At 33.8% G+C, this 26849-nt stretch overlaps 4 protein-coding genes across 7 annotated transcripts in view; 3 read left to right on the top strand and 1 right to left on the bottom strand.

Moving 5' to 3' along the window:
• The window catches only part of VGlut (Vesicular glutamate transporter), an 81764-nt gene extending 61037 nt beyond the window's left edge, over window positions 1-20727 (bottom strand). For both annotated transcript variants that reach the window (XM_053757091.2, XM_053757089.2), the window contains exon 1: window positions 20459-20727. The gene's annotated coding sequence lies outside the window, so the exon portion shown is untranslated. The remainder of the gene's footprint in view (window positions 1-20458) is intronic.
• On the top strand, window positions 251-12203 carry LOC128676769 (uncharacterized protein). 3 transcript variants are annotated; one of them, XM_053757086.1, is made up of 12 exons: window positions 251-398; window positions 2599-2688; window positions 2760-3498; window positions 3602-3774; window positions 4716-4916; window positions 5186-5329; window positions 6389-6469; window positions 6969-7073; window positions 8496-8663; window positions 9145-9395; window positions 9641-9838; window positions 10320-12203. In XM_053757086.1, the coding sequence occupies exons 1-12, from the start codon at window positions 321-323 to the stop codon at window positions 10402-10404; spliced, it is 2313 nt and encodes a 770-aa protein (XP_053613061.1). In that variant the 5' UTR covers window positions 251-320; the 3' UTR covers window positions 10405-12203. The 3 variants fall into 3 exon arrangements, with proteins under 3 accessions (XP_053613061.1, XP_053613063.1, XP_053613062.1); XM_053757087.2 differs by lacking the exon at window positions 251-398 and adding an exon at window positions 2426-2489; XM_053757088.1 differs by lacking the exon at window positions 6389-6469.
• LOC128676773 (uncharacterized) lies at window positions 12323-14538 on the top strand. The gene is made up of 3 exons (XM_053757097.1): window positions 12323-12481; window positions 13480-13790; window positions 14257-14538. The coding sequence occupies exons 1-3, from the start codon at window positions 12436-12438 to the stop codon at window positions 14359-14361; spliced, it is 462 nt and encodes a 153-aa protein (XP_053613072.1). The 5' UTR covers window positions 12323-12435; the 3' UTR covers window positions 14362-14538.
• Window positions 14660-24621, top strand: LOC128676771 (uncharacterized protein). Its single transcript, XM_053757092.1, has 2 exons — window positions 14660-14948; window positions 22381-24621. Exons 1-2 carry the CDS (start codon window positions 14916-14918, stop codon window positions 24046-24048), a joined length of 1701 nt encoding a protein of 566 aa, XP_053613067.1. The 5' UTR covers window positions 14660-14915; the 3' UTR covers window positions 24049-24621.
• The last annotated feature ends 2228 nt before the right edge of the window (window positions 24622-26849 follow it).

Here is a 26849-nt window from a genome sequence, read left to right as displayed (position 1 = left end):
AATAAACTAGGTAAGTACCTACCTAGATTAGTAGGTAGCTATATTTCAAAACATTACTCCTTTGCCATCCTTCAATAAAAAAATATCTACACTATTTATACAATAAGACGATCGCTAACTAATCAACATGATTAATGTATGCTTGACAACAAAAGAACGCTTTTATCGAACTAATAAGTTTTAAATTGTACTACAACAACTCACAATCGAATATTTTCCTACAATGGAACGCATCACCTGAAATCGATTTTTCTGTTTACGAGACGTTGTGCATAGCAACGCACTCCATTCAGTAAAGTTGCTTGTAAATACGCGCAGTGATGGATGACGAAAAATCCAAAGAAGAATTGGAGGATTGGAAAGTTTACGAGGCTCTCAGCAAAACTCCAACGGACGACGTAAGTATCCTATCTTTTCTATTTTTCTTCACAGTCTTATCTTGATTTTCTCAAAAAATACCCTCGCATTTAAACATCAGATTGTAACTTCTGCGACCTACTTATTTAATAAACATGTATCTATATCTAAATACTTCTAACCTAGGGTACTCCTACTCATGGACTTTTGTAAGTGACCCTAAGTTCACGAGCTCAACTCTCTTTCGGCAGATTTTTTAAACTATTGAAAACTTAAGAACTAGGTAGCTATCTAAATACTTCTAACCTAGGGTACTCCTACTCATGGACTTTTGTAAGTGACCCTAAGTTCACGAGCTCAACTCTCTTTCGGCAGATTTTTTAAACTATTGAAAACTTAAGAACTAGGTAGCTAGCAAGGAATTTTAATGCTGCATAATGGTGACCTAATGGCAGGGGCCACTTATCCCAAAACAACATTTAAAAACATTTACATATTGTAAAAAAATGCGATGAATTGAATATGTAACCTTAGAAATTTTTTTTCACTATTTAACAACAATATAACGACTCAAAATTAAGTTGCGGGCGCTACTAATTATTGTTCTTATTAATATTGTTATAATAACAAATTATGGATGCGAATGCGGATGTTTGTTGCTGGATGGTTATGCAAGACCTGGAATAGCAAATTCTTTTAATCCCGAATTTCCATAGTAGCGAAAAAAGCCCCAAAACGCAGCTAGTAACGAAAAGTATCCACGTATGAGAGAATGGATGGATGTTTATTTTGGAACTTTGTCACTTCCACAGATATAAGAACTTGTATGTTCTAATATCTGCATGTGGTCACTCCTTTCCGCAAAAACTATTTGACTATAAAAACAAAATCAAAAATACCAATTATAATCAAACGCAATAATTCAATATCACTATAATTCATCAGTTTTGTATGTTGTATTTTATATCTTAGTTGGAATTTTCCAACTACTTAGTCAAATCAAATATATTTTTTGAAGTATACCCTATACTTTACGATTTACGAAAAGAACGAAGATTTACGAAATTTAAAATAATTACGGAACGTTACATAGAGCTGCCAACCTTCCCGTAATATTCAGGTATAATAGGTATGGTACTAACCCTACACACGTATGTTAGCTACTTCCATTACCTACCAAAATAAACGCGGATGCGAAACACAGCACCACCGTTAGTAAACACATTGAACTCATCACCAACCCAAACCTGATTTAAACTATCTTATGTCCTATATCTATTGGCAGATATAGGTATATTACACACTAAATAAATGAAACACATTAAATAAATGAAAACATCGTAAAAATACTTCGCAACAACTAAGTAGCATATGCAGCTGTACCTACTTCTTATTCATAATGAAATGTCATGCCATCATTCGTTTGCATTTAGTAAGTACGTAGGGCAGCCCGTACCTCGTACGGGTCTCCCTGAGACGCATAAATACCGTTAAAAGTAATTCAATCAACTCATAGCTTAGTTCCTTCCTTTAGAAAGGTTTTTTTCCAACGACAAGTTCTCTATATAGAACGCAGTCGTCGCGACCTCGTTATCTAACCAATAAGGCGAACCCAGCAAGCAATAACTCGATGAGGGAGGCTTCCAGTGGCGTAGCTACCGGAGGAATAGACGGTGCGGTGCAACGGGGCCCCCAAGCTCACGGGGCAGCCAACCATCAACCTTTTATCATTCCAAAATAAACGGCTGAGTTAGATTAGGGCCCCAGATCATTCTTATCAAGGTTTTATTATATAAGTTTAACCAACCCTTGGTTACTTATTACTCAACATTGCATATAATAAAACTGAATAAACTTCATTGGAGTGGCGCCCCAGATCAGTTTGCACCAGAGCCTGAGTTCAGCTAGCCACGCCACTGGTGGCTTCCCCGGTTTCATGTAAGTAGCTTGTAAGCCAAGCCGGCGCAGTGAGCAGCGGATATCGTGACTGCCGAGCTTCAAATAGCGACCCCTAACACGCTACATTTCAAACATGAATCCCCTTTACCTCATAGTCGTCTTTTGCACGCCAAATAACACTGTCTTCTTACTTTGTGCGATAAGATAAATACCTTCTGCCAATATGGATTTATGTAAGTTATTAAAACAAGATATATTCATGGGCAGTGAACATGTAAGGCGACATATTTGACGATAGCTTACCAATTATGGAGTTATATTAAAGGAAATATTTATTTGCAGATGGAGGCCGATGTTGCTAATGACGTCGTCACTGCCTTGAGAAGTGATCTTGCTGGTCTTCAATACAAACGAGATAAATTAATATCTGAAGTACGTAAATGTATATGACTTAGTATATTTCAACCACTTTATGTTTATTTAATTTTGTATGGACTTTTCAGAACACCGACCTAAAAAACCAAATGCTTTCACGAGACCAAAGGATATTAGAACAGCAGGTGGAAATCGACCACCTTCGCGAACAAAATGCCAGGCAGAATGCTATCATCTCATCGCTCAGAAAGAAAATCCAGGACCTGGAGGAGATACAACGAAGTTTGCAAACGTCGCAAGGCAGGAGTGAGGTCACGGTACAAACGCTTCAACGAGACAATCGCTATTGCGAAGAAAAAATCAAAGACTTAGAAAAAAAGCTTCGATCTTTAGAGTTAGAATGTCACAACGAAGAACAGCAGAAAGAAAATGCCCGCTGCCAGTTCCACGACTTGGTGCGAAGACTCTCTGCAGCTTTGGAGTTTGATTTTTGCGACACTACGCACAGTCATTCCCCTGAAACTCTTATCATCAAGGCAGCTGAACTCGTTCAAGAAATCACTAGACTAAAAAATAAATGCCTTAATACAACTGAAAACTTGTCAACGGTAGAACAAGACTTGAGAAGTTGCAGGGATGCCTTAGAAAGATCAAATTCCGATAAAGAAATGTTACAGCGTCAACTTTCATCACAGATATTGGATATTGAAAGGCTCAAGCAAGAAAAAGAATCCTTAGCTGTTTCCAATAGGGTTTTGGAACGAGAATTGCATGAAGCAAGGGAAAAGTTATCACATTGCTCAAAAAATCTTAATGTGGTAACCGACAACGTCAATCAGAATGAATCGATAATTATACAATTAAAAGGTAAATTCATTAACTTACTACTTGATTGTTACTACTCATAATATTACTTATTAATGATATTGTGATAAGCTAGAACTGTTACCTAAATTTTACTTAATTTCAGAGGACCTAAGACACAGGGAAGAAAAATATCAAAGACTTCAGGCCGAGTTCCGTAACACAATGGAATCTCTTGCAATCCTATTGAGCCTGCCGACTCGGTTTGTTGAGGCTCATGAGAGCACCATCAAAGACAGAATACGTGAACTATTGAGTGAAAACAAAGATAGGTCTGTGGTAAGTAATATTTCCTTCATGTTAGTACATTATATGTATGTCGATGACTACCACTAAAGTTTAACAATCATAAGGTATTATTAAACTGCATATTTTTCATAGAGCGTCCTTTTCATATTTATCTTTTGAGCACTTTTAATACTTACTGTATCAAAAACTACGAAATGTCTGGTCTACTGGCCAGTAAAAAAAATGTTTTCAGAAAAAGAAAAAAAAAGAGCGCCATTTTGGCGCCCTATTTTCTCTTTCTGAAAACAACTAGAACTATATAGAATATTTTTAATTAAGGAAAAAATATTATGTTTGCAGTGCAAAACTAAATGTAATTTAATTAATTATAATTTTACCAGTGCAGTCCATAAAGTGTACCTACAACATAAGTAGTGATTATAAAATAGTGAAATATCATAAATCTGCTTTTCGCTTTCCCCTTTAGAGTTTTCCCATTCATAATAATATACCTAATATACCAAACTATATAAAACAAAAATACTGGAAATTAGTAAGTACTAATAACCAAACTAGATAGTTCTTACTAATAACCCACAAAACAATCATATAATGATTACGTTACGGTCACGATAGAGATTTGTGGATAGTTTGTGTTTTGTATACTTGTGGACAGCTTACGATCAACATCTTTCCTCCAGCAAATATTTAAAAAATTCTGCAACTCTCTCTTTCTTACCTGAGCGTTTTCCCGGTTTCTTCATCAGCCGTTGAGCGTCGAAGCCCAGGGTCCGCTTTCTTACTTTTCGTTTCCACTTCGAACGGTAGTCGGCATGCTTAGTTGTCAGACCGAAGGCGCACATATCCTCCTTGACGACATCAAACCCACATTTCTTGGGTTTGCCCCTTTAGCCAGGGCCAGAGTGGAGCGGCATAGCTATACATTTGTTCCCTACGTAACTAAATATAATTCTTTCTGCAACATTTCGTAGCAAATCGAGGCGTTACGTGATAAGCTGGGCTCGGAATCGCAGCAACTGAGCAGGACAGCGCACTTGCACGACCAGGCCACCACGCGCGTGCGCATACTCGAAGACGAGAGGAACATGCTGGAAGCCAAGGTGCACAAGCTGGAGGCAGAGCTCAATGCTATGGAGCTCTCCAGGGACAACTTGAGGAAAGACAAAGCTAATGTAAGTAGGACTTCTAAATCTCTGAGTAAAAGGAAAAATAAACTTTGTAGGATAAAGCTACCTACATTATTTTACCAACTATTTGAAATTAGATTTTCTGACAAGTACTTAAACGTATCTTGTTTAAGTTTATTAACGCTGTTTTCAAAATAGCACTGGCTCGGCAGAACTAGTAAACAGGTAGTTAAAACAATCTAAAACTAATATTAACACGGAAGCGTCGTTGCAAAATATATTATAAAAAATCGTTGGTAATATTATTGTTACAGTTTGTAGCATTCCTCGAGCGTCTGGGCAGAACGCTAAATATGGATGAGTTGACACAGGACATCGGCATAGAATTGCACACCGAGTCCATTATGCACCGCGCCGAGCAGCTAGCGAGACTGGAGAGCGATAAAATTGTTGACAAGGTCAGTGGAACCGGCGCGGCCTATCCGAGAAATGTTTGTTACATAGGGTGTTTGTTTGTTTGTCGCGCTTCATTAATAGGGAATGTTACTGCGGTGTTATCATTAGTACCAGAGTGCAGCGCCAAAATAGGATGTAAACTTCACACTGTCTCTAAAAGCATGATCAATTATATAGCAACGCTGGTTTGTATTGGTGCTGCCATCTGACCCTTGCGTAATGTTCCCTATTAACTTCTTATAAGTCTTTTTTTTTAATCAAAAAGCATTGAAACAAAACAAAATCGGACATTATAGGTATATTGAAGAATCATCTATATGCCAGAACGATATCGTGATTGAAATTCTTGTTTACAATAATTATTTAATGTAAGTACTCGTAAAAAATGTTTAGGCCCTCGAGTGTTGATTACTATCTAGTTATACTATAATGTTGATAACTATTATGACAACTATAATATTCAATAACTCATTTATTTCAATATACCACAACGGTTTCAGTTTTCACAACCATTTATTTCCATACCACAACGGTTTCAGGATATATTTGACATAAAAATTTATGGAAGGCCGTCTTGTATTGATACCTCTCAATTTGTTCATGATAAATTACAAACCATATCTTCTATAAATAAATTGACGGTAAATGTTATAAATTAAATTGTCATTGTGAAGAAGTAGACATGAATTCGTGTACTTAAGAAAAAGTGGTGCCATCTTAATATATGGACACGACGGTAGGCGTTCAGGATGCATCTCATCTCATTGGAAATTATCAAGTGCATGTCGTCTTCCTTAATATTTACACTTAACCTTTATATCACAAGCCATTAAAATTATTTATCGAACGATTGTTTTATCGCGGAAATAAAATCAACACTCTATAGACTATCTGAGGCGAGTCGCTTATTGTAATTGTACAGTTATTATATATTTATATTTGAGTGCTATTATTTTTTGCCCACGCAGATAACTGGTATTCTTGTTATTGGCTGTACATAAGGTGTTAGCTTATTTTGTATTGTAATGTGTGTTTAATAACTGTGTGTTTTGTGTATATAGATGCTATATTACGGATACTATGGCACGCTGCCGAGACTGCGAAGAGAAAGGTCATTCCATGATTTGCCTTATCTCAAAGAAGTAAGATTTGTATCATTCCGGATTGGCATGACATTATCAACCTAGTATTTTGGTTATTTAAATAGCAATCAATAAATCCACTAATTACTCTTAGTGTATTTACCTATGCTTAGATAGTGGTTAGCTAAGCAACAGTAGTCGCTACCTGCAGAAGTAATTACATTCTCAAATAACCACTCATTCAAATTTAATTAGTTTTGTTATATCGTTAACGCTTGACTTATAAATTAATTTCAGTGGTATTTTGAAAAATGTTTAGATTAGTGACTGCCGATGTCGTTGGAATACATGTTAAAATATAGTACATACAAATAAATATTCATATAAATAATTATCAGTGTCTACTTAATTTTACATTGTTTTGCAAAAATAAATTTGTTATAAATGAAGTAAAAAGTTCATAAAATAAATGAGCTTCAGTCACTCATTTGTAGAGTAAGTATTTTCAATTATTTTTTAAATAAAGTGAGATTAATCATCGACGGCTTTAATTTTGCAGACTGCCGTAGTTTACCAACTACAACGTCGCATAAGGATACTAAGGGAACAATTGCAAAGGAAAGATCTACATTTGGATTTATTACGACGCAAATTAAGCATTCAGGTTAGTTGGTAGCAAGTTTCGGATTCATAGACACAAAACAAATATTAATTGATCACAGACATTTCTTAAACCCATATAATAGTTCTGTACTGTTTGGGTGGAAACTGGAATAATACTGAGCATAAATCCACCTATAATTGATTCTAGCCCAATATCTATTATAAGATAATAATTTATAGAAAAAATTTAAAGATCCTTTATGTAACTTCCCGTTGGCCTAGAATTATTTGTTAAGAAGTAATATAATAAAAGAACCTGACGTTAATACATGAAGAATTGGATACAAATTTAATCGTTCAAGTTCATAATCATGTAACAAGCAATAAGTAAGGCCAAACGATTCAAGAAACGTTTCTGAAGGATTCGTGATGCGTGTTTCACGCACGAATTAATGGTAAAACACAATCAGTATAAGGAAGAACTATATTTTGTTGATCATGCAGGTACTTTATTTATCTACTAATCCCGGCTACAATTCAATAAGCAAGCATGCAAAGGGAGACAGTAAGTAGGTACCATGTCCAAAAATTACTTATTCGAATCAAAAAGAGCGAAATGTAAAACTTCGCGTTTTAATTGCAAATGTATGCATGTCAATGTCGTCTCTTATCTTCGTGATTCACGATACATATGACATCTTATTTTCTGTACCTGTACGACCGAGCGAAACTCGGTATTTTTGTTAAATGTTTCAATGAATAATGGAAAAACAAATTTTCCAGACATGGGACCAAAAAAATGTATCTCTAATGATATCAATAATGACACTTGTTTTATGTTCCTGTAGGAAATTTGTGGTTCTAGCTTACTTTCCTTATAAATGAAGCTATAATACACATGTTTTTTAAAATTTGTTCATGTACAAATGTACATCTATATAGACAGATGAGTAGATATTATAGATTGTAATAAAAGTACCTATTTTTGTTTTATTATGTAATAGATTCCATAACTAAGGTAAAGATACCCTATATACATAAAATGAGGAGGTAATCTTGTTGTCCATCCAAGGAAACCATTTAATATTCATTAGACTTCGTAATATTTATGATGAGAACATAGACCAGACCGGGTTATTTTCATAAATAATTATGAAAAACAACTTCGAGAATATAGATCAAAATATTGATTTTATATCGGGTTACTTGTAAAGCACGGTTTTGGCTTTCTATGTCCAATAATTTTGGCTGTGCGTTGTCTCTTAGTCCCTGAGGTAACTTCGGAAGAATTTTATTTAAGTGTATCTACACTAGGAGGTAATCTTCGGAAATACTCAACCGATATCCAAACATTCTTTAAAAGCTGCATTATCCTTAAGTGGTATATAATAATTAATATATTCCGAGTATTTTTTTAATCATGCAGGATCTACGGCAATATTGATGGTAAAATTGATAATATATTTTTATTATGGCATATCAGGAAGAGAGTTCCCGGGTCCGCGCTGTGTTACAAGCAGAGAGGGACGAAGCAGTGGGGCGCAGCAAGAAACTCGCGCGCCAGTGTGACAAACTCGCGGTGCAGCTGAACGATGTGCGCGCGCAGATTCGGGATCTCAACGCACAGCTAGCTGACGCAGCCGAATATAAGGTGAAAAGAATTAAAATAATTATCTCATGAACATTAACATATCTATTAAATAAACTTTTTGAAAATGGCCTAAATTTTCTACACCCCACTGTATGTAGATACATTATAATAATATGTAACGTCCAAAGAAACTTCTGTGAGAAGAACATACTCGACCTTCTCTACTATGTTCGACAGCCCAATTTCGTCAGTTTGGTCAATGTTCAATTAAACACAGAATGTTTTAGTTGTTTTAGAAGTCAGTAAATAAGTATACCTGCCTATTTGCAAGTAATGATGCAGTACGCCAATTTACAAGCTAAGAATCAGATGTCAAAGAAATATTCATAGTACTTTATTACCATGATGACTAAACGATTTGAACAAAATTAATCTCGCTCCAACGACGTCGATTTTTCCGATAGGATCTTTGGAATGCAACAGTTCGTTGACTGCAATCATGCCAATGCAATAAAGTGCATCTACTCGTATTTATTTTTAGATAACATCTTTGGAACGCGCTCGTAAGATCGAGGAATTACAGAAGAAACTAGAAGAAGCAGATTTAGTGCGAGTTCGTTACAATCGGAAAGTCAATGTTCTAAGAGATCAGGTTCGGGCCACGGGAGAAACCTTCGAACAAGAACGAACCACTACGGAACACCAGATTTCCATGCTAAGAGACGATTTAGCTAGAACCAAAGAGTCGTTGGTTGAATGCCAGAGACGAGAAGCTCAACTACTAAGTTTCAGGTATTTATAATCCTATACATGAGTTTAGCGTAGACAGTCAGTGTTATAATGTAGTAGTATTTGTTGATAAATTAATTAATGACACATTTCTGGATATTTACGTCGATAAATACGTCGTAAAATGTACTTATATAAGTAAAATCTATAATAATGTCAGCCGTCGTGCGTGCCTTACAATTCTGACTGCATTGGTCCAAATTCCCAGACTAGTTTACTAAAATCTACTCCGGCCTACGATTTTCCAGACATTCGATCGCGAAGCTACTGGGCATCCTGGTACCAGCGTCAGTGTCGGACTTTGAGATGGTGTCGCGTCTGCAGAAACTGATCGACGCTCACCACGACTTCACTGTGGTGTCTAGACGCTATGATGACCCCACGCTGCTGCGCGCCTCCTCGCGATCGCCGCCGCCTTCTAGATGCCGAACTAGGACGCCTGATCGGTAAGAACTCGGCTACTTTACTTTTAAAGTTTCAGAAAAATTTGGCGGAAAGTCGTCCACCCAAGGTCTTGCCATGCCAAGGGCCTCGCGCATCACAACGTTTCTTCTATCAATACAGTAGCGCGCGTTCTAAGAAAAGCTCTATCCCAAAATTGAAATAAATACATACACTAACTTAGAATAAGATATACTAACACAATAGATCTTTATCAGAATTATTTAATATCGAATTGAACTGAAAAAATAACTGTGGTCATTGTTATAGTGTGATCTAAAAAATTTAGAGTTCTTTCCAAGTCTTGATATTTTAGTCAGTCCTAAAAAATGTAATTCGAAAAAGTACCAATGGCCTTGCGAAAATACTTTGCCCATATACATTTTAACTACTGGTTGCAGATCCAGGTAGTTTTTATTCCTTGGCACCATAAACATTGGGTCAAATGAAACGCTACACAAATGACAAAGCAAGTATTGGTCGCAGGTCTCTGCGATACGACGACTCGGGCTACGCGGACCCGGCGTTCGAGCCGGACGACGAGCTGTACAGGGCGCGCGCCGGCTTGTGACAGTCACGACGTCGCGCTCGCTTCTAGACCCGCGGCTTCTTATCTACAGACCAACCATCTTGACAGCAAAAGCGGCCATTCAATAGGGCTGTTTTTTATTTTACCTAGCAAGCTAACAGGCCCACCTGATGGGAAGAGACAAAGACCAAGAAAGCTGTATAGACGACAAATGAAATAGAAAATTTCCATACAACTTCTCGGCCCAATCCGACTGATTAGTCGGTCAGATAAGTACTACAAAGTAGTAGATTGGACCGTGCATGTGATGGCAGACAATAGACCTCGGCGTCATGTCTCGTTCCTTCTTATGCATGAGTGTTTCTAATATAGACATCTACTTGTATGAGCGAAATAGAAGATGTGACGGGGTCTCTAGCTTTTCTGTCTGACAAGATAAATGGACGCCCATATCACCAGGGTTGTCACACGCGCGTTGGGTTGTCACTTATTTGTGGCCTTTGGGTCTTTTTGCCACAGTGCCCTGTAAATACACTGCCTTTCTCTCTCTTCAAACCGGAACACAACTGGACTGTTTGTTTGGTGGATGAAATAGATGAGTGAGGTACATGCAAACGACCTTTATACCAAGGTCTACCTCTGGTAACACTATAAGTAATATAAATAGACTCTACTATTATCGATGCTAGTGAAAACTTAGAGTACGAAAGTAATTAGTAGACTGTAGAGAAGTTGGCGCTTACTGCTAATGTAAGTGAAACTTTATGTAGCCATGTTGGCACGACGTCTAAATTATAAAAAAAATAGTAATCAGTCATAAAAAATACCTACATCTCCATGACATCCTTATACGCAACCAATTAGTGTTTTAATTAGTGTATTTATTTAAATTTTTATCCTTACATTTTATTTAATAATGTTATAGCCACTGTGGCCATTTAGAGTGAGACATTAGTTGTAAACAAATATATAAATCATCATCATATAATATAAGAAATAAAATGTAAACATCCAAAGAAATGCCAGTTAATAAATCATCGATGGAATGGTAATAATAATAACTAAGAATCTCGATGTAGTTGTTAAGGCAATTATAAATATGTCGCACCATTCACAATGTTGATTCTACAAGGCCCATGTTACTATTTTTATTCGGTCCAATGTACAATGTTAGTAAATGTTGGATTATTGACGTTTACTTCTAAAATCACACATTTAATTGTCAATGTAGCTATTATTTTAAATAAGTGCAGATAATTTTTATTTATATATTTTTATTTAGTTTTATTTTTAATTTATTATTATATTTTATTTATTATTATAGAATATTACAAATGTAGTATTTCTTGAAATTGCCACTTACATATTTTTATCTTTATAGATTTTAATTAGCTAATATTTAATGATTGTTTGAAACACGATGTTCCTAAGTTAAATAGTTAATTGCTTATTTCTTGTTAAAAAGCAACATGTTTCGTTAATGTTCTGTCGTAAATCTTTGTTTTATTTTAATTGTCTTCCCGATAAATTATTATTTTGTCATTATTGAACATATTTTTGAGATTTAATCTTAACTTAAAATATCTAAATATTAAAGTTATAGTTGTAATAAAATGAAATCATTCAATTTCACATTACGTGTACTAGATAAGTATATATTATTGACTTAAAATAAACATACTAAATATGTGTATTTTTCTACCTTTACCCTGAAACCAAATTAAGCAATTCCTAAAGTACCAAATCTTTTTTTTTTAGATCTTGAATGAAATGGTAAATTAATAAACTGCATAGTTATAAAATAATTAAACCGTCTTTATGTATGTATCTACAGAAAAAAAAAACTAATTATGTGCTAAATTAATAACTTCATAAGTATACATTGTTATCAACTCAGAAACACAACCGCGCGAGCGAACGCAGCATATATTTTTAAAACGATTGATGTCACATCTACCCCCGTCCCATTTGAATTAAGAAAGTCATACCATACTCAGACATACTCGCTTCTCGCAGACTTCCTTCGTCTGATCGTGCTGAGAGAATTTATTTGTTCAATTTAACTATATAATAATGTTTCCATTACAATTAGTTTATTTTATTATTTTCATCAGCTCAAGTAAGTACTGGTGTTTTACATTAATTTTTACATTTAAAATGTCAGACATTTATTGCATCGTTAACCATGCGGTCATCCAATAATGGCGTGGTCAATTAACTAGCATATTTTTATAATTCTTTTTTTATTATATTGCAAAAAAATTGCTTATAAATTACTTTTTGGTAAGGAGATAAGTATCATATTAACTATACCGTTACTTGTATTTACTTGGAATACTGATCTAATGTCATGACTCATAAAGGTGTGTGTTTTGTGGATAGATTATTAATAATTATATCTATAACAATTATTAATAATCGTTTTATTTAATTATTATTTTTTATTAACAATTTTTAACATTATATTTATTAACAATTTTTAAAAACATATTCTTTCCGTATTGTGTCTATGAAATAGAATAATACATCAAATTATTTTTTTCTAATCAAATAATAGCGCAAATTAATTATTTTATATTTTATATTTCTAAACCTAAAAAAGTAAATATTTCTTAAATGAATAATATTTATATTGTATCAATAACGCGTTGATGTCTTTTGTATGCTGACTATATATTATGAGGTCGTATTTTTTAAATTAAACTCATAATTTCCACATTGAACTATAGACGGTTCTTATCAATCTAAATTTATTCTCCTATTGCCACTCTATTATTTATTTCTAGTACGATTTTGATTTGAAGTTTCACTTTATGGAGTTCTGACATAATGTTTAAGTTTACCGGAAGGTAACATGGAAAAACTCAACTAAAAATAGATAATTGTACACCATGTATTAGATCGAAAGGACATTGTGAGAATAGGACATTTTCCGCCAAAATGATCATAACGCACGAAATATGACGATCGACGACAATTGCTTCTACCTTCTAACTCATTTCAGACCTAAACTTTTTTTTCAAAATATTTTACAACCTAACTTTTTAATTAAACCCCAAGTATTATAGGAAAAATATTATAAAAAAACACTAGACTTTCAGTTGTTTCTCTCCATAGCATTGTCAAGACACGTTCCGAGGTACGCCGATCTGGATGAAGAAGACCAACATTTGTTCAGAGCGGCCTACGACACGCCCTCCTACGACCACGACGAATATGAGGAGTCAGACGACCTCGGCAAGCTGGACTTGGTCAAAGACGGTCTTTGGGCTCTCAAGGCGAAGATAAAGGAGCTGAAGGCTTTCGACAAAGCACTGGCGGCTAATGTGCTGGCGACAAAACTGAAACTAAAAGATTTGATTAAAGGCGGGTTAATACTCAAGAAACATCATCACGTGGATTATGATAAGAAGAAACCTTATTATCAGGTATGTAGCAAATATATCAAATTATTTAACTAGGTACAGATTTCTTCCGTATGATAGCCGTAATATAAATATATCAGAATACGTACTAAGTATTGATAAGTTTGATTAAAGTGTGTACAGTCATGGCCAAAATTACGGAACCAATTTTAGACTATTTGCGAATAAGTAGTTTTTACTCTGTTAAAATCAAATGCTCACAATGAGATACTCGTACTTACTACTGGTTACATAGTTTTTGGTGTAATTACGTTGTATAAAAACACATTTAGTTCAATCAGCTCTTAGCTCACTAAAATCTACGACATATAAATGAGTAAGATTTGTATACAAACTCATATACCCTATACCTATTACAAGTAAAGTTCGTACCTGGAACCTCAGTTCATGCAGGCGAACGGACAGCTTCTAGTTTTCAAGAGTGTTTTAAACGAGCAATAAATTAAAATAATTATTATATTTATTTCAGGCACCACCATCCTACCAGCAATACGAGCCAGCCTACCACGCGCCCGCTCCCGAGTACCACGCGCTCCCACAAGAATATGCCCACGACCCCTATTATGGGCATTAAATTCATTTCTTTACACATCAACAGCTATATATTGTATAGTGATCGATTAACTCCTATTATGTTTTTTCTTTGAAAATATAAAATGTTGAAGTGATCTTATATTAAGTATCTATGTAAAAATGTAAAGTAGTAACTATTAATTTATAAATATTTCCTAATTAAATGTATTTTTGCAAAGCTCTTTGTCTGATGAATCATGGGCGTCGTTTATCTCCGCGCGAATACTAGAACCTGATACGTCATAAGAAAGTGCATTAATAAAATAAAATGTTAATTGGCAAGGTCAGCAGTAGTGCTGGGCGCAGTAGTTGACCGCGGCGCGCGCGCAGGCCACACGTGTACTAGAAGCAGATCGCTACCCGACTCCGAAAAACGAGCTTAGAAGATCTTGCTTAGTTTTACACGGTGTGTCGAGCAGCCGCATGATAATAAAAACAAAAAACTGTTTTGTTTTTTTGTTAAGATGTTATTGTTCGTAATCCCAGAAAAAGTGGACATGTCTTTATCGATACAATAAACTTAACAGAGGTGCGAATTCATTGATCCGCGGCGAGATGGTCAACAACTATGTGTGGATGTTTTTTGTGGTATGTATATTTTTAATTGTTCACATTGAATAGAAAAATCAACATGTTTTAGAATAAATGGAAATGGTATCTGTGAAAATTATTATCTACTTGTGATATTATATTTTTTTATGACTGACAGGAAAAATATAGGCGATTCAACAGATGTGATACACACTACATTATATAATTAGAATATTTCCCGAAATGCTTATCATAGCAATAAATCTCCAGATCGCAGCATATAACATAGTTACTGTTGTCTCATAGTTTTTTTATCGTCAGCTGATTGGATAATATAACTTTCAATAGAAAATTTTAAAGAGGATATTTACAAACACTATTTATATATTTATTTAAGTTAAGTATACAGTTGACCAGCGAGTGGTATCAGGGGGACAGATTCCACTTGTCGAGGTGACCCTTAAGAGCTTGAAGTAGGATGATAAATTAGAATATAATCGTACATACATCAAATTATAACTTAACAGATTTCTGCTCACAAACGCCTTAAGCAGTTATCCCTTAATCTATAATTAAATAACTTATAAGGCACCTATATACCGAAGGTCGGTCTATATAGTCACCCAGTTATTACTTATACCAGGTTCAATTATGTCGCGGGTCGACAACCCACGTCGAAGGCGACAGCGTTCTCGTATGACACTTACCGATTATTTCAGTATCGTTCCAATGGTTAGATGTTTTGATTGTCAATTTATTTACAACTAGAATATGCCCACAGCGTCGCACTCGTGAGTTTCCCACGGGGACATTATTTTTTTCGATAGGAATGATATCCTATGTCCTTCTCCATAATTCAAACTACATGTACCTTTGCAAAACTTCTCGAAGACCTTACCCTTACCCTTCGTGTAATTAAGATACCATACAAAAAATTTAGACTATACAGCCTTCTATTATTACCTCAGTAATTCGAAATGAGATGAAAAGCAAAATTTAATTTATCATCAACTCTGCTCTTTTCTCCCTACTTGCCAAGCCTCATTCTCTTGTCCGCCATCCTTCTCTGTAATGGCAAAACGAATAAAACTCATACGCATGTGAAAGACCGCAGTTCAAACCCGAGGTTTTACAGGCATAATAATAAATGTCAGGGTGATCTTTAACAAACTGGATCACGAGGAACGATGGCTGAGGGCGAAACAGGTCCTCCACTTCCTGCTGTTTTTGTGCCTCCGTCTGTGCCTACTCTGTGGGAATTTATTATCTGTATGTAGGTCTTGGGTATATGTCACAAATCAATATTTTTCCTTGTTAGATTCGATGTGAATATTCAAAGACAAATCAATTAGAAATGAATTTGTAAAAAAAATGTTCCGTCCAAGAAGGATCTACGATTTTAATTTACATTAGCATCATCCGCTTAATATTGACTTGGCCCATCCTTTTTTGAATACCTTGTACCGCCTACTATCACTACGACTAGAACTGTAACGCCCAGTTCCACTTCAAAATACATGGATATGAATAATTACTTGGCGGCTGTTTATTGAAAAACTGGTTACGTATGACAACAAAAAACATATAGGCAGGACATAACTTCCGAGATAGAGGATAATATTTCAATACAAAAGTGCCTCATGTGTCAAATATTTTTCCACGAAGCTTCTCAATTCTATAAAGAAATAATTGCATGTTTTACACACAAATATTACGCCAAAAATGCATACGAATAAGTATATCAATAATAAAAAACTTGCATTTTAACATCTGGAATTTACTATTTTCAATGACTCGTATGATGGTAATGATGGCGTATATAATCGTCAAAATTAAAAACAAATAGTTTTCTTTACATATAATAATGAATTATAAAAACAAAAGTATGTACTACATACGAATGGCATCTTTTCTTTGTGGTCACGAGTTATTTATGATCTCACAATTTATTTGCATCCGAGTTTAAAATACCGCACGATGTGGTAAATCAGAACAGGTTTGCTCGGCTCACCCTATACCTACATTAATTCTGTACCTGTATTGTAGTGCACAACAAAATACATGCCCAGTGCCGGCCACTGAAATAAAGACAAATAGACGCTCAATAATAGCGAGTTACGAGTTACCCGATTATAATAATTTAGGTAATTGTTGGCATCTTAATTTTATATTAACTGATCCGTATTTTTACGGCTTTATCGTCTTAAATAATAATCTCAAAAAGGATGAAAGTGGCTCACACGGCGCTTGGAAGAAATCGGCACAGGGCGCGGGCATTAATATGCTAATAATATTTTATTCCAGACTAGCGGCCCGTTTAAACTTTACTAAATTAAACCCATAAAAAATTATACGCCTAAACCTTCCTCTAGAATCACTCTATCAATTTTAAAAACCCGCATCAAAATCCGTTGATCTAGCAAAAGATCTAGCATATATATATACTGTCTATATTTATCATATTTAGCATTGTGTGCCAACTACTACCTATCATAAATGCGAAAGTAGGTACTTTCATACTTTGTTTAACCTTCACGCATTATATACTCAATCTTCTATAAATTTCTCATACCTACATACTAATAAGTGTACGAAAAGTTTTTACAATATTTAACTTTTTTTTAAATGTTTCCTTGAAAAATTCACACGACTAGAGTCGCGGTCAAAAGCTAGTATTAAATATTTTCAGAGTTGTAAGATTATACTACAGGTAAATCGAGACGACAAAAGGAAACTGGAATGAACACCGGATCGACACACTTAACGAACGTTTACTGACAAAACTACCAATTTTAATTATTATAACTACTTTGTAGGCAATTTTTCATAATCGATACAGCTATTGAATATAATGATTGAATATCACGATCATATCGAATGAACGAATAAAAATTTACCCTAGCAAAAATATTAAATACTTAGTTACCCACCTGAATTGCTACGAGTATATTGCGAACATAGATATACTCAAAAGCACATCAACCTACGCAAATTCATTGCAAATATGTCCCTATTAGTGCGGCATAAAGATTAACTTGACTCGACTGTACAACCTAGGATAGGAGAAATCTAAATAGATACACTACACCTTATTCTTACCTGATCCTAACATGTAAACTTCACAGTCAGTATACTTTATTGTTGAATTTTATCGAAAATAAATCAAATATTAGTTCAAACCTACAAAATTATTGTAAAGTAAAGCATTTACCGCGGAAGTAATTTCCTAAAAAGTCGAATTTAATTTATAAAAAATTAAAAATCATAAAAAGACATTTTAACTTAAATTTGTTTACATAATAAAACTTGTAAGAAAAAACAGAGTTTACATTCTACATATTCATAGATCCGTTTTTAGTCTTCCCGGTTGCTTGTTGGGAAAATATAAATGAGATATGGGATAAAACGCAAAAATGTAATACAAATCGGCTAACTAGGTATAAATAAATAGTTACCTAGTAGTGTGCTAGGCTGGTGGAATTGGCGGTAATTATAATTTCAAGTACAACTATCCACGATTTTATTAGATAACCAAACATAGTTGTTGCATCTTATTTAATAAAAAAATATATTTTTTATGACTTTTTTTATATTATTTAAAATAAGCGGACTTTTTTTAGAACAATTCCAATTATGATTCTAATCCAATCCATCAACACAATTTGTAATAAGTTTCATATAATTTAAAAGATCACAAAATTCTCTTTAACCTTGCACTACTGCCGATTTTATCCGTGTGTCAGTGTCATGACCACGACACGGCTAATGCAGGTGCTAGTGTGAACGCGACCTAAGTGACAATACGCGTATTTTATCACGCCTTGTGGCCTTCGATCAACGTTTTAAAGTAAGAAATATTACTTGCAATAGTTTATAATGATTAATAAATTTGTCTGAAAAACACTAAACTTTAAAGCTGACCTGTATTCGTTGCTAAAGTATTTATAAATCTGTAACTGTAATCGATAATTAAAATTGGTAGTATTTTAGTTTGTAGTAGATCATAAAAGTCTTCTTTAATACGAGCTTAAAGATAGTATTTACTACTTTAAACTACTTTAAAACAACATTTGAATCTGTTAATTTACGACTACATCTATCAAGAATACTATACTTACTAATATACTAGATTAATCATCATTTTTTACTATTTCGTAGTGTTTCATGTGAGTACCAACGAATCGATTAGAAGTTTCCTGTACTTAATAACACGTTGTCTTTCAATGATATCATAAGTGCAACATTTCTGCTCATATTAGTGTAACCACAAATTAAGCAATATTACTAGTATATTAACTGACAATTTAATTACTTTAGAAAAAGAAAATATATAATTTGCCTATATTTCATAAATTTATGTTAGTATGGCTGGCTGTGGATCATCTTTCCTAAATCTACTCATTAAAGCATAAATGGCTGCGCAAACCGTGAAATATTAGGTAGTCAAGAATCAAACATACTATTGAAGTATATAAGTTAGTAGTTAGCCTATTTAAAAACGTAAATAATGTAGATATGTCTGATACTTAGGTTTTTTCTGATAAGATTTTAATTTTATAGATTTTCCAAGACAGGTGAACTTTCCAACAAAAATAGTACCACCTAGATATAAATAAGAAAAACATGACTAAATATATGTAATTAACTTCTTAACTTATTGGTTAATTGATAGTTAATATATACACAACAGGTCTGTTGTTTGTAATGTCAATATCAATTAGGCACAGTCTCGTTTGGGCTAGTATAATTTACGGCAATCAAAAAATAAACTTGCGAATCCGGAGTTAAGTAGATTTATAAAAATATGACATTAATGTCATAATATTTTCTTTTTAACTAAAAACTACTTGATAACAGAATATGGTCTAATTTAAAATCTGGTACCGGTTTCATAGCGATACGTTACTTAGAGCGCGAGAAAATAAATTTTGAGCGAACGCGCGCAATGAACACGGGTGAAGCCGTGGGAAAAGCTAATAAATAAAATAAATCGATAAAATTAATATGGCACTAGTGTGTGCGTAACTTACAGGGTTTAAAAGTCCATTTGATAACCTTATTTTACGTCTGATAATAATATTAATACGTAATTCAAATTGACTAGCAAAGGTTACATAAATATCAACGATCATGCTACATGTCACAATGCAAGTTAACAAGTTTGCAAAGGCCAGTTTCATATCCCTGTCGGAATTTGAGATTGTCAGCTTCCGTAGTAGCCGCCCACTAAGCATGTTGTAAATACAATAATACTTATAGATTCATACAATGCGTAGAACGGAGAGGCGCCATAGTTTTTGCCCATAAATTCCAACGGAATCTGGTCCAGTTTTTGTTTAGATGACGCGCAAAAACTAGAATGTTATTGAAAATGTATCCATCTCTTTATACATTCATAAGGAAGACAAGTACATAGTAGCAATGTGGACATCAAAATTAATAATAAATGATAATATATCGTATCGGTACTTCGGGATTCCAAATCCTACTAATAGGTATTTATAAGTCGAAAAGCAATTTTGTAACTTTTGCATAAAAATTCCAGCGAGACATTTTCGGTCACTCACCTCAGTTTTCTTTGTTCTTCGTAGTATCTGCGTTTGGAGTTGAAATTGTATAACGTATGCAGTGCAAGGTCGTCAGGTAATAAGCCACTGTATATTGTACACTGTTCGTCGGACCACCAGCCGACCAACTCACCAACACGTGCTTGAACGGCACCTCATTCTACATTAAATTAACCAGTGTACAAATAACGTTCAAAGTCAATAAATAAGTACCAATTCGATAAATTGTGAGTCGATAAAAATGTGATAGAGGTGCTACAATCGGCAAAAATGTAATAAATGTCAAAAATCACCTTTCAAGAACCGAATATTCAAAATAGACCAATATGGAAAATAGACCGATCGTACCGGAGGGTAAACTCGAAAGGATTTAAAATTAATTATTGTTGGATTTTTTTCATACTCGAAAGGTTGTACATACACAAAGTTACGATAGATATGCGATATCTGCAACTCGAGTTTTGTGAATCGACTGGAGCAGTTTCCGCTGTATTTAAACGCTCCGTCGCACCTCAATGTTAACTTAATAATTAACATTCACGATCCATATCTTATCAGTTTAATAATATACACCAAAAGGAATTTGAAGATTGGAATGCAAAATCGTGAATATATTATTATATTACTATTACAGAAAAGTCTTGACTTCTTTAATTATTTCATGTGTAATTTTATCTCAAACTAGGCAAAAAATCATGAACCATCATCATCATCTTGGGCACTAGAAGTTAATCATAGGCGAGTAAATACCTAATAATAAAAATGTAATATACTTAATGACTGTCATTAACTACAAAATAGGCACCTAGTTTTTTTATTTTATTAATTCGGATTGAAATATTTCTTAATTGTTCCCCATGCCTTCATATTTTGCAGATCAATTTGGCACTTAATTTTTTCCACTTGACTTGACAGCCCATAAAATACAAAATAAAATAATTACAAACTTGTAGAGATAACTAAGTATCATGGCGTACCAAAGTAAATGTCACAAAGTTTCTAGTCCAACCATCGAATTAGCAGGTATACTCTGTACAAACTAATTAGATGACTCCAACCAAAAAAACGTGAAGAAGAGTTTCATAATTTTGCTTATATACCTATTATGCTATATAGCTAATTAATCGGTTATAAATATTTTTTTGTCACATAAACTATTCTTTCGCCAAACAAAAATATTAGTAAAACCTCCAAATAATCGAAAACAATCTACACCTGCATTTGTTCACAAGTCTAGCTAAGTATTACTTGTGAACTTCTACAAAATCTTTATTTGGTGCCATTATGACATTTTGTAGACATTATGTCCGTGATAAGGTATCCGGAACGTGTCGCGTTGGAATTAAAATTGACCACAAAAACTTGAGAGGCTTAATGTTAATAGTTATAATTAAAGAGTTGATTGACTTTCGGCTTGCACATGGGTATTACCTATCTCTTATCTATTTACAAATTATACTCAGTAAAATCCACATTCTTATTTAAGTACTCACCTCTGAGGTGAACTAACTTCCTAACTATTACGAGTAAAATTATAAATGCGAAAGTAAAGTAGGTAAGTTTGTTTGTTACTTCTTCATGCTTTATCTTCTCAATCGCTCTTCTTGAAATTTTGCCTACATGCATTTTAAAGTACGGAGTAGGACACATATGTTCATCCTGGAAAAATAACTGCGCCCGTGGGAATTTGGCGCGTGGTTCCACGTGGCGAAAGCTGTGGAGCAGCCAGCGGTGATTTCTATTGGCTACGATATTTTCTTTAAAACTATTTTTAACCTTATGACACTTTGATAGAATTTAAATATATTTCTACACATTTTAAAATAAATACAGTTGCATAAACAATTATATAATATTGGTAAAATTAACACAGTAAAGTTAACACATCAAGACTAATATTAAATTTTTATCCTTTTTTCCAGATCCTGAGATGTATTCCTGTATCGCCTAAGCCAACGCATAATCTGTATGATTCCTCACAAGAATCAACACTGCAGCCGGGCTTTAGTGCTCAAAATGTACCAAAGTATGAAGCGAGTCCTTCGAGTGATCAAGTCATATCTGTAAGAATTACATCATCGGTCGCCGTCGGAAGAAGAAAAGGAAAACCACCACCGAGGAGTTACGATACACAATATACGCATGATTTACTTACGCCTACAGCTTTTACAGAGACGATTTCTACAATATCTACAATTACAAACGAAAGTTTTAAGCAAGTGACTGATTTACCTCCTAACTTGATAGGAGCAAACATCGAGTTCATAAAACAACTCAATGCGAAAAAAGATAAGCTGACCTATACACCAAATCCATCGAGCGTTTACCAAACACAGGAGAAAAAGGAAATTTATGACTATGCGCCTGAAACGAAACCAGTATATGAAATAGATAGCAGTAAAGAATTAAGTATTGAAAGCAGCTATATTGAGTCATTACCTATATATCATAATTTAAATGAAAATGAGAATTTTAACAAAAATAGTAATTATTCAGACTCAATCGCAGAACCCTCGTTAAAATCAGTTCGAACATATAAATCGGAAGCACAAGATAGTGACGATATTATACCACAAGCAAGATCGATGCCATCTTCATATCACAGTAACCAATATCCAAAAAAAGAGATCTTATTGCAAGATACAGAAATTGAACAAAATAGAAAAAACAAAAGTGATTCTGATCAAACATCAAGAAATATCAATCCTATTTCAAATATCACAAATCAAGAAGATGTTAGTCATAATATTCCATTAGGTAGATCAATATCGATATCACCTTCCCCGGACAATTATTTTTCAGGGTTAAACAATAAGCCTGTAAGTGCACAGGATATTTCTGCGAGTCTTACAACCGTCAGTTTTAATGTGGTGCACGATACACAGAAACAGGCAAATAATTATGATCAGGCGACAACTTCTAATGAAAATCCAATCTCAGATAATACCAAATTTTACGAACCTCCAAAAATATACAGTCAACCGGCGCAAATTTACAGCGAACCAGCAAAATTCTATAGCGAACCTGCGAAGGTGTACAGCGAGCCAGCCAAGATATATAGTGAGCCGGCTAAAATATACAGCGAACCCGCCAAAATATACAGTGAGCCGGCCAAGTTCTACAGCCCCCCGGCGTCTCTGCACCTGCCGCCCGTGCCAGCGGACTACAGGCCGTGGCAGCAGCACTCGCAGAGTCTTGACATCACCAGTACCAGTAATACTACTCCAACAACCGTGGGAACTAGTGCAAACTTACCCAGCACTAAAAGAAATCACGAACATCAGCCAGAGAAAAATTACGAGGTAGATGAGAAAATAAGCGTATTATCAGAAGGGAGAATACACGGCGTTCAGGAGTCTACGACTGAAAAATGTAAGGAGGATAATTGTAAAGTTGGTTATGTGGTAGAAGGGCGTCAGTACAAGAAATATAGAGTGGAGGAGAGGACATCGGATGGGTTCATAGTCGGAGAATACGGTGTTGTGAGAAACGAAGACGGTGCGCTGCGCGGCGTGCGCTACACGGCAGACGGTGACGCCAGCCCGCGGCTCATATACGACGCGCTCATGAAGTTCCTACAGCTTAAATGATTATAACTCTATTGTGATGTGTCAAATCAATAAAACACCCATAAACTTATTTGCTCATTTAATAATAAGTATAATATTCATTAATATCCAACAATACAACTTACATTAACAGTTTTAAAAGGCTGACAGACTATTTCGTCTATTTTGACAAAATAAATAGTAAAGCCATTCTTGATTTTGACTTCACTAAACGACATCGGCTTTTACTAATTAGATCATTCGCATCGCATTAGTTTTGCCTTGTTCCTCGATTGTACTAATTTGTAGCACTCGAGGCAACACGAAATACACAATTTTGTATTTTCTTCCACTGGTTTATTTCATAAATATCCGAAATCCATAAGTAAGTTAGAAACATAATAATGTCATAAACGTTCTTCAGATTTTTATTTAATAATTATAAAATATCTGCAAGAAATGAGGTGCCATGGTCGCTGTAAAAATATTTAATTTTCATTGTCTTGTACTTCAAGAAGTATATAATAATTGTAAGTAGAATAAATTCAATAAATAAGACATAGCTAGTAATTTTGTGTAAATAGAACACTTACAAAATAAATGTTGGCAAAAGAAGCGTTTTCCTTTTTTCTTTCTTTAGCGAAACAACATATCCTAAAATATACTTAAAAAATTATTACTCCACAAACAGTCAAGAATTATTATTTTTTTCATTTTTCATTCAACTTTTTAGTTGACTATACCGCCTAACATCAAACCATAGTATGATTTTAAGTGTCTTATTAAATTTATTACTTATAGTTTATATCTTCAAGAAAAGGTTCGATTAATGAAATGTACTCACTATAAAAATAAAAAGTAGCGGTTTTATCATCAGAAATAAAATGCAATTTTTATTTCCATTCAAATAAATTATTCCTTTTAAATACATATTAACAGAAACATTTAATTATAATTTATCACAACGTAGCAACAGAGCAGACGAGCTATCTCGTAGCAGCGAATAGGCGCAGACGACATCAACGCGAGCTGCTTTGCCCCACAAAGTTAAGAGAAATTATTTAGAATTGCTAATGCATATAGATTTAAATAATCCAATAAATCATATTAACTAAATGTCAATTTATCAGTAAAATTGTATTAATTACGTGGGGTCATATGACATCATTATCATACAAGTTCCATAATATTTTTTTACTTTTTACATTAGAAAAAGTATCTAATTTGAATTCAAAATTTCTATCACAAGAAATAAGTAATGGATTAGAAAATTCTTCATAGAATGGAGTTTACTTGTTTTTAATAAAAGTAACAAAAGTTAAATTTCATGATTGTTTCTTTTACATTTTTAACAATTTAGATACCCTAGCCTTTTAAGTGCTGGTTAATAATGCAACCGACATCGAACGCGCATAATCACTTGGTAACACTTTGTGCAAAGATAAATTTGTCTAACACTCGTGGAAGCACTCTTAATTAATAAAACAGGCGTTTCGTCAACCTTAAAACTATATTCCTTATAATTATTATATTTATACGTACAAGTAATGTTTCTGAAATTTCGAAAACGATTATAGTAATTATTACAGATCTGTTATTATCAAGAATTAGGCCGCTACTAGATCATATTTAAAAAAAAACATGCAGTCGCGTAACGCTGAATAGGTAATTGTTTGCAATGTTTACTCAATTATTATAATTTAACATTTTCTAAGAAAGCTGCCTAGTACACTGGGCTTAAGACCTAATATCATACAGTTCAGCATATGAAACTCACAAGTAAGTATGCGAAATTTTTCTTAAAATTTATTTATATAATTATAAACTGCATAAGTACTTAAGTATGCAAATATCAAAGATAGCAAAACTAATTAATATTCATTTAATAGATATGCTGTCAAGATTATAATACGTAAAAGTATTTGAAATTGGTAGTATACATATTACTCAATACAATTCGCATAACTTTTAGCATACAACTTACACTCTGCATAACTTTCATATTTTTTTACTTACATACTAGTCGTCACCTAACCCATACATATTTCAATCATAGAACATAAATATTTGGTCCAAATCAGATTTATTAGAAATATAAAAGCTTAAGTAGACTTCCTACTGTATTATTTTCAAACGTTTCAGATCATTTGTATGATTATTTAAACAAAACATTTTGTTTACAGTTCAAAACAAACATTTTGTCATACAAATGATCTTTAAAAAACATCTTTTCTAATTTCAGTTAAGACTCAAGATATTAAAAAAATCTTCTAAAGTGTATGGCCGATATATTAGCTTGTGAAAAAATTCCAAATCTATTTAGCGAAGTTTTTCGTTCTTAATTCATTTAGTTTTAATAATCCCCAAAATCTTGTGATATGTTGATGTGGTGTCTACGGTAACATTAAAATTCTGAATAAGACAATGACACAAATGGCGTTCATTAGTTTAGATAAATCCAAATTGGCACTATATTAGTCCTGATATATTTGTAGTCCTTGCTTCGATAAAGTACACATATCATTAAACATCTAAACAGTTGCATTTATAACGCTATCAAAAATAGCAAATTGATATTCGTTATTTCAAACACAACTGTACATAATCTAGTGATATACCTTATTTGATATTGGATATAATATTTGAGGTATATCCGTAATGAATATGCTTAATAATTTCACTTTAGTTACTTATCTCACTATTTAGATTGTATCAAAGTGAAGCATGACATTTAGTGCAATTTTGAAACTCGGTAAACAAATATTTTCGTTTTTCGTCAACAATATTTTGATAATTTACCATAAATACGCATGCATTATACATGCTATTCTTTAAATAATTAA

Source organism: Plodia interpunctella, chromosome 16, assembly GCF_027563975.2.
Source record: "Plodia interpunctella isolate USDA-ARS_2022_Savannah chromosome 16, ilPloInte3.2, whole genome shotgun sequence".
Lineage (NCBI taxonomy): Eukaryota > Metazoa > Arthropoda > Insecta > Lepidoptera > Pyralidae > Plodia > Plodia interpunctella.
The sequence above is the reverse complement of the archived record's forward strand: the minus strand, read 5'-3'. Positions and strand labels throughout refer to the sequence as shown.

Coding starts and splice junctions, on each gene's coding strand:
- LOC128676769 (XM_053757086.1), top strand. CDS start 321: ATGGATGACGAAAAATCCAAAGAAGAATTGGAGGATTGGAAAGTTTAC. Junction 2,689..2,759: donor GAGATAAATTAATATCTGAA/GTACGTAAATGT, acceptor TGGACTTTTCAG/AACACCGACCTAAAAAACCA. Junction 9,839..10,319: donor CGAACTAGGACGCCTGATCG/GTAAGAACTCGG, acceptor TATTGGTCGCAG/GTCTCTGCGATACGACGACT.
- LOC128676773 (XM_053757097.1), top strand. CDS start 12,436: ATGTTTCCATTACAATTAGTTTATTTTATTATTTTCATCAGCTCAA. Junction 12,482..13,479: donor TATTATTTTCATCAGCTCAA/GTAAGTACTGGT, acceptor TTCTCTCCATAG/CATTGTCAAGACACGTTCCG. Junction 13,791..14,256: donor AGAAGAAACCTTATTATCAG/GTATGTAGCAAA, acceptor TATTTATTTCAG/GCACCACCATCCTACCAGCA.
- LOC128676771 (XM_053757092.1), top strand. CDS start 14,916: ATGGTCAACAACTATGTGTGGATGTTTTTTGTG. Junction 14,949..22,380: donor ATGTGTGGATGTTTTTTGTG/GTATGTATATTT, acceptor CCTTTTTTCCAG/ATCCTGAGATGTATTCCTGT.